The sequence below is a fragment of the Procambarus clarkii genome, chromosome 54 (genome assembly GCF_040958095.1).
Source record: "Procambarus clarkii isolate CNS0578487 chromosome 54, FALCON_Pclarkii_2.0, whole genome shotgun sequence".
NCBI classification, from domain to species: Eukaryota; Metazoa; Arthropoda; class Malacostraca; order Decapoda; family Cambaridae; genus Procambarus; species Procambarus clarkii.
This window is the reverse complement of record NC_091203.1, coordinates 13,357,831-13,366,545: the sequence shown is the minus strand read 5'-3', so window position 1 is coordinate 13,366,545 and position 8,715 is coordinate 13,357,831. Positions and strand designations below refer to the sequence as shown.

At 42.9% G+C, this 8,715-nt stretch overlaps 1 protein-coding gene across 1 annotated transcript; it reads right to left on the bottom strand.

Moving 5' to 3' along the window:
* Nucleotides 1–7,760: 7,760 nt before the first annotated feature.
* On the bottom strand, nt 7,761–8,329 carry LOC138352686 (uncharacterized). Its single transcript, XM_069305263.1, has 2 exons — nt 8,318–8,329; nt 7,761–8,141 (listed from the first exon to the last, which is right to left on the bottom strand). Exons 1-2 carry the CDS (start codon nt 8,327–8,329, stop codon nt 7,761–7,763), a joined length of 393 nt encoding a protein of 130 aa, XP_069161364.1.
* Between the last annotated feature and the right edge of the window lie 386 nt (nt 8,330–8,715).

Genomic DNA, 8,715 nt, shown 5'->3' with positions numbered 1-8,715 from the left:
TAGTGCCCTTGGGAAGTGGTAATACTTGAGGTGTATATATATCTCGAAGTCTCTACTTCTTTTGTAGGGTCTGATGGTGTAGTGGGTTAAAGCGTACTAGTTATGGCAGCTACTGGAAGGTAGTTGTGCTTTCTGGGTTCGAGGCCCACTGGTGGGTGTTGTCCAAAGATTGTTAATCTTCACTTGTGGTTTATGCAAGTATAGGCTTATAGCATGGACACGAGTTCTCTCACATTGACAGTGGCTTGATGAAAAACGCAGAGTAACCTCTCACTTGTCTAGTGCCCTCGGGAAGTGGAGATATTTGAGGTGTATATATATCTCGAAGTCTCTACTTCTTTTGTAGGGTCTGATGGTGTAGTGGGTTAAAGCGTACTAGTTATGGCAGCTACTGGAAGGTAGTTGTGCTTTCTGGGGTCGAGGCCCACTGGTGGGTGTTGTCCAAAGATTGTTAATCTTCAAATATATATTTATATATATATATATATATATATATATATATATATATATATATATATATATATATATATATATATATATATATATATATATATAAATAGGGAAGGGAGTACCACCTCTGGCTGGAAGAAGGGGGACCCATAGCCTCGGAGGAAACCACACATAACGCATTGGAGGGAATGTGGGTCCCCTCCAATACAGTTTCTGTGAGCTTTTCTCCTACCACCCCCTTCCCTTTTTTTTTTTCCTTTATTGTGTATTTAAAGGTTACAAAACATACAAGACAAATGCCTAAAGGTTATGGATCTCTTGAAGCTCCTCCGCTTCTGGACAGGAACCGAGGACGCAGCAAGCATTTCCCCTCTGGATCGCCACACTGAGACGCTGAAATAAAAAACTGGAAGCCCTTGGGTCTCTGGTGACGTCAATGAGCTTGGACCCCAATTCCTTGAGAAATCCCAAGGCACTCTTGCCCCAGGGGCCATGCGTCTCAGACGCTATGGGAACAAAGAGGTATTGACCTTCCAGTCGCCTGTACTTGAGTGATTTTGCTGTTTCCCTGTGGTTGGCCGCCCCACCTGCTTGATCAGCTCCGAAGTGTACATAGGTGTCAGCCAGGGTGGATACACATGTGTAGTCCCACACCAACTGTCTACCCTCCTTCCATGAGTATATGGTGATGCCATCAGGGCGAAGTGCTGGGAAATCCGGGTTTTGGACCCCTAGGATGCGAGGTTCTCTCTCCGCTGGGCACCCAGCTGAGACGAGGCTTCTCTTGATGATGTCATTGACCTCGTTGTGTCTTGCATGCCAGCCCTTTGTGCTTCCGCAATGCAACCCATGCAGTCCGTATTGGTCTGCTTCCACCCTGTTGCAAATACACTTGTATTCAGTGTGAATTGGGGCACCAAGGCGGAGGGCCACTGCTACACGAAGGGATTCTGGATCTAGGCGCGTGCCCATTGCAGACATGGGTACTGCCAGGAGGAAGTCTCCTGCATGGGGGGCACGCACTGCTCTGAGGCGGGCTTTCTCCTTGTCTGATGTTGCGATGCTTAGCATGGCATCAGCTACTTTTTCCACTAGGTGGGTGGTCCCAGCCGGACTGTTTGTGTTGTTTTGTTGGCTCTATAATGGTTGCTGGGGCTGCAAGAACATTCCACTGATTTGAACATTCAGTGAAAGCAGGATCGTGTATTCCTGCTGAATCTCTCAGGGTTGCAGGTAAAATATCTCTGACGAGGTCGTGCGATGCATGAGAGGAGGAAAGGAAGGCTGGTAGAGCAATTTGGGAGGCTGTGCGGACACCAAGGCCGTAAGACTTAGAGTCTTACAGGAAGGGTTGCTTGCTCCCACTGAGAGTCGTCCAATGGCAGGTTCAGGACTTTCACCAGCATGGACCTCAGAAGGGTGTCATACACATTTAACTTAGGGCTGCTGTAGGATGGAGAACATCTCAGAAAGTAGGTCAACTTAGGGAGAGACAGGCATCTTGTAAGGAGAAAGAGAGCATCATGGGCATCAATCTTGTCAATCCTGTCCTGCATTCTCTTTAGGTCAGTGATTTTTGCAGCCAGGACCTCCTCGATTGCTCGTGGGCCAATGGGGGCACCCAGGAGAGTGCAGTCCGGTGGTTCGACAACGAGAATGTCTGGAAGAGCATTTTGTATTTGCCCAGTGATGTCTGGGTTGCGGGAGATTATTTCACATTTGGATGCATTGAGAATGAGGCCTAAGGCTGCTCCCTGCTCCTGGATTTTCCTTATATCCCCCAAAATGGTTTCCGGAGTTCCAGCTAGAGTGCCATCATCCAGGTACCAGATGTTTAGCTCGCTTGTCAGACTATCAGTGACCTCTTTGATAGCTAGGCAGAAAAGGAGGGGGGCTAAGGGGTCACCTTGTTGGACACCTTCACAGGAGTTTATTTCATGCTCCCCAAAAAGAAGCTTAGAGACCCCACTGTAGCACGATCGGATGAATGGGTAAAGGGGACTGAAATGGTTGTGTACAGCCCTGAGGACAGCGTCTCGTCTGACTTGATTGAAGGCATTTTTGAAGTCAAGCTTTACTAGTGCCTTCTGGTCCGGGAGATCAACAATGTAAGCCCGCGCTGCATGTGCTGCAGCTTCACAACCTAGGGGAATCCCAAACCCGAGCTGATGAGGTTTCAGCAAGGTGGCTGCTTCCTGGCTGATAGATCTCACTGCAGCCTTAGCTACGAGGCGTCGGAGGGTGTTGCCAACGGCAATGGGCCTGATACCCCTATCCTTCTTCTTTAGAGCACAGAGTGCTGCTCCATAAAAGACAGGCCTGATGTCCTCAGGGATGCCGCCAGCCAAACACATGTTGGAGAATCTGGTAAGTTCCACTAGAAGGTCCTTTGCAGCATCTCCAAGCACCGGGTTCAGCATTTGTTTGATGTGCTGGGGTCTTAGGCCTGTAAAGCCCCCTGCTGAACCTGTTGGGAAAGACATGGCTGCTTTGTACACCTCAGATTCTCGAACAGTCAAGGGTTCTATGCCAGCATTGTTTTCCTGGGGATCCCTGCTGCTGTCGGGGGCTCTGGGTGGGTGTTTGTCTTGAAGAGCCTCTGCTGTCGTGGCGTTCCTGGGGGCAATAGTGTCATCGCTGGTCATGATTCTGATGGCACCTGTGGTATTGCCCTCTTCTATTTTCCTGGTGATCTGTGCTCTCATTTTGTGGTTCTCAGATGAGTTATTGTTGGTCGTCCTGCGGCTGGTGTCCTTGGCACGAGGGGGGAGGCGGACCAGGTTGTCTGCTCTGGGGAATTCATTAAGAGCTCTGATTACAGAGGTTGCTAATGACTTGTCTCTCCTGGGCGGTAATGCTAGGCATGCATTCCCAAATAGAAGGAGATTGTGCCATGCTCCAATGGTTCTAGGAGCATTGTTGACCTTTGTCAGCAGACTGGTGAGTTTGGCTGCTGCTTGATGACGGGCAGCCTTGGGGATGTGGGGCAAGGTCCTGGTGGACGTCGCTTTGATTGCTTCAAGCAGATTATCTGCTGAAATGAAGTTGAGGGAGGTATTGTTCCTCGCTCCTGCAGCAGGTTGTCCATCGTCATTGCCCCGGGGCAGGCGCCTAGACCCTAGACAACCACCTGAATTGAGAGAATGATAGCGGACAGTTCCATTTGAATTGAGACGATACCGTCTGTCACACACTTGACAGTTCCCTATATATATATATATATATATATATATATGTATATATATATATATATATATATATATATATATATATATATATATATATATATATATATATATATATATATATATATATATATATATATATATATATATAGGTTGACAATATATATATATATATATAGGTTGACAATAACAGGTGCGGAATTATACCCAAATTGTTGTGTAGGAATATATTAGAAAATTCTCTCTAACGCATTGAGCGATAGAAAAGTTCTATGAGTGTGTTTTATCCTCATTGTTTCCTACCTTGTGCTTCAAACTCACGCTATATCTTGTACAACCCATTTCCCCAATATTAGTACTTAAGACAAATTTTCATTTGTGTAATCACCTCTGTCAGTTTATGTTGTAGATATATGCTGATATAAAATATTGCTACAATGTAATTTCGAAAACAAAATTACATTCTTCTGCACAGTATGCCGCTCGTTAAGTTCAAGAACCCACAATTTGCCCCCTCACCTAATCAATGCCAGCTTTTGCCCACTCATAACTAATTTGATTTTTCCACATCACTACTTGACCTCACCCTCTACACTACATCTATCCCAGAAGTCACCTTATCGACACTTTATTACACCAGTCCCACAGATAACTTCACCCACACTACAGTACACACTCACCCGGGTCTGGTAGCTGAGCGGACAGCGCGCAGGACTCGTAATTCTGTAGCCATGGTTCGATTTCCGGACCAGGCAGAGAGAAATGAGGAAAGTTTCTTTCACCCTGGTGGCCCTGTTACCTGGCAGTATATAGGTAACTGGAAGTTAGACAGCTGTTCCGGGCTGTTCCTGGGTGTGAGTGTGTGTGTGAAAAATCCTAGTAGTTAGTAACAGTTGATTGATTGACAGTTGAAAGGCTGGCCGAAAGAGCAGAGCTCAACACCCGCAAGCACAACTAGGTGAATACTAAACCCATTGCATAGGCTATTTCGCCCCACTAATATTATAGCTACCCAATGTCTCACTCATCCTACACATTTCGTCACTTTCTGACCAATCTCTCACATTAGCACACCCTTTACATTACCTAACATTATCCTCACTATTCCAACACCACTTTCGTGTCACTCGTAATCTCACCCCACCGCACACAGAAATCACAATAGCATGATGCATCAGGTGAACAAATCCACAAGGGCCGTGACGAGGGTTCGAACATTCGTCTGAGAGGATTCCAGACGCTTCCTTGCCTTAATCGACTGACTCAGTCAATTAAGGCAGCGTCTGGGATTCTCTCGGACGTAGGTTCGAACCATCGTCACGGCCCTTGTTGACTTGCTCACCTCACCACATCCATCTTAAACATTATCACACCCATCCATGCATCCTTCCAGAAACATTTGCTTACCACACCCCTAACCTGTCCGGCAAGTCTCTACAGACCATCTCAAATACGCACAATAATATTAAACATTCTGTTTGACAAATTAGCCGCGGCACGAAGCCATCAGAGCTAAATTTATCTCAAAGGCGTCAGTGAAATCTTCCGTGTTGAGGCGTGATGGTCACACTTGATACAAACTCCTGAATTTCCTACAATTCTTGAAACATAATTTTTATTGGCATTCTCATGCGTATCCTGACAAATTCTGAGTAACTATACTTAATGTGTTATAAAACTCCCTTTAACACTCATATGAACAGTTATTTATTATTCAATACATATTATGTTGTTTTATTCTATTATCCACATTTTTCCTCTCTTTAATTTATACGCTATATACTGCATCTTGAAGTTATCTTGAGTTGATTTCGTGGCTTAGTGTCCCGAGGCATGGTCCCGGACCATGCCTCCTTTTTGTTGTCATTGTGGCAGCATGTTTACTCACAGCATGAGTGGCGCTAGGCACTGTTCCTGATATATGTAAATGAACTTCAAGAGGGAAAAGATTCATTCCTTTCATTGTTTGCTGATGATGCAAAAATTTTGAAGAGGAAAAAGACGGAGGAAGATAATATGAGGCTCCAAGATGACCTAGACAGATTGAATGAATGGTCTAACAAATATCTACTAAAGTTCCACCTCGAGTAAATGCAAGGTCATGAAACTACACAGTGGAAACAGGAGGTCAGACACAGGATACTGAATGAGAGATAAAGTCATTCATGAAACTGACAAAGAGAAAGATCTAGAAGTTGATGTTACACCAAACCTAGTCTCCTGAAGCCCACATCAAGAGAATAACATCTGCGACGTATGCGAGACTATCTAACATCAGAACTGCCTTCAGAAACCTGTGTAAGGAATCATTCAGAACTCTCTATACCCTATATGTATGACCAATCCTGGAGTATGCGGCCCCAGCATGGAGCCTGTACCTTGTCAAGCAGAAGACGAAGCTGGAAAAAGTTCTGAGATATGCCACTAGGCTAGTCCCAGAACTAAGAGGCATAAGTTACGAGGAAAAGCTGCGTGAAATGAACCTCACGACACTGGAAGACAGAAGAGTAAGGGGAGACAAGATCACTTCATACAAAATTCTCAAAGGAATTGACAGGGTTATCTTGAGGTGATTTCGGGGCTTTAGTGTCCCCGCGGTCTGGTCCTCAAACAGGCCGCCACCCCCAGGAAGCAGCCCGTGACAGCTGACTAACTCCCAGGTACCTATTTACTGCTATGTAACAGGGGCATAGGGTGAAAGAAACTCTGCCCATCGTTTCTCGCCGAAGCCCGGGATCGAACCCGGGGCCACAGGATCACGTGTAAAGCGTGCTGTCCGCTCGGCCAATTGGCTCCATTCGGGTAGATAAAGATAAACTGTTTAACACGGGTGGTACACGAACAAGGGGACACAGGTGGAAACTGAGTACCCAAATGAGCCACAGGGACATTAGAAACAACATTTTCAGTGTCAGGGTAGTTAACAGATGGAATGCATTAGGCAGTGATGTGGTGGAGGTTGACTCCATACAAAGTTTCAAATGTAGATATAAAAGAGCCCAGTAGGCTCAGAAATCAGTACACCAGTTGAGTGACAGTTGAAAGGCGGTACCAAAGAGCCAGAGCGTAACCCCCGCAAACACAAATAGGTGAGTACAGTGAACTAGCCCTCGTCGGCTGATATAAATTTTTCGTCTAAAATTGTCAGTAAATATATTTCATCAACACTCAGAATACTCTACTGATAAACTAATATCACTTTAACCTTGCATTAATGCGAGCTTTAGTAAAATTATCATATATTACCCTTATTTGCATCAGAGGAAAGAACCGACAATATTTATAAAATGGATGCTTTGGCTCGGCGAGTCGTGGCCCCTTCCCATCCAACTCTATTCCAACCAGCTAACGTCTGTATAGAGTATACATAAAAAAATATATATTTTTTATTTTATTTAAATATAAATATTTAATTTTATTTAAATATAAATACATTTAAATATTAAAAATATTTAAATGCTGACATCTCAATCTGAACTTACTGTATTGTATTTGATAGGAAACTGTTATGTAGAATTTAGTTTTTGTCAAAATGTTATTAGACATGTAGTGTGTTCTTAAAATATACGTCTATACATCGCATGCCTCCTAAAGCAAGCATACAATTTCCACGGAAATCGTTTCATAGGTTCAGTACCAAATCGCAATATATACAAATATTTTCTCTATAAAATTAATTAATTACATACATCTTTTTTCATCAATATTATTGACGGAAGTTAATATATTCTTCCAGATATATTAACCATATCAACATTAAACATCTTAACCATGTCAAGCAACCGGAAACACATTGAATCGTTTTCAACGTTATGATACCACAATGATATTAATGATGCAAATGATAATTAATAATAAACTTAACAATTATTATATAGATTTATTTCTTTGCTGTACAACAGAACACTCAACAAAATAACATTAAACTTGTTGAATAATTTAATGCATATTTCAGCTCATTGATGTCATAATGATAGTAATCCTGGCGATGAGTGTGATCTTTGCAATTGTTTGTCGTGTAGGCCTCGTAGTCTGAAAATTATTGTTGAGATGGTTTACCATATAGTTTGATTTCCCATAGACCTAAATGTAAGTAGAGATGGTGTCATTTAGGTCAGCAGAAATCTAGTAGTAGTGGTGACTATAATGGTTTAGTGGCCGGTAACCATAATTAGAGAAGACTGAGTAGGATGGTTCAGGATCTGCAGACCTCTTGTAGAAATGGCGGCGATAACCATGACGGGGAGCGTAGTAGAGAGGATACGATGGTTCAGGCTCTGGTTCGGCAGACCTCTTGTAGTAATGACGATCATAACCATGTCGAAAGCCGGAGGAATAAATTGGGTATGATGGTTCAATCTCTGGCTCGGCAGACCTCTTTCCATTGTGGTAACGGTGACTGTATGCTGGGTAAGCACTACCGTAATTGCTCGTCACGTAACTGGGCTCTGCATCTCGCTTCTCAATCTCAGAAGCGCAAGCGGCAGCCGCCAGGATTACAAGCACCTAAATATGAAAAATCACACGTACAGTCATATAATATTTAGCAGTAAAGTAATAAATTTTCATTCGCGTAAATGAAATATTCTTCGAAAAGACTACTACTTTCCTTGATATTTTATGTAATACATTACATTAAATATTAACCAATATCAGAGAGTCCGATTGTTAGTGCAACTTACCAAGAGCTTCATGGCTGAAAGTTGGTTAGCTGTGGCCACAGCTGAGCGAGTGTGTCTTGCAGCAGTGATGCCGGGCTTTTATACCGGAGTCTTGAGTCCTTGAATCGTATTTCAATGTTATAGTGACGTTCCACTGAGAAAGCTGTAATTAATATGTTTCTTATTTCTTTATTTCATTATTTTTTTCCATATATAATCAATTACATATTATACTATAAGATTTTCCTTTAGGTTAACAAATATAAAACCCTAGTTAAATGTTAAATATTAAATATTTAATATGTTTTACTTTTCGTTAAGACAATGCACTGTTTACGATTCCTTGTTAATCTTAGCAAGTACTGCATACTTGGTATATACAGGGATAGTTTACCTTGGTAAATATTTCCATACTGAAA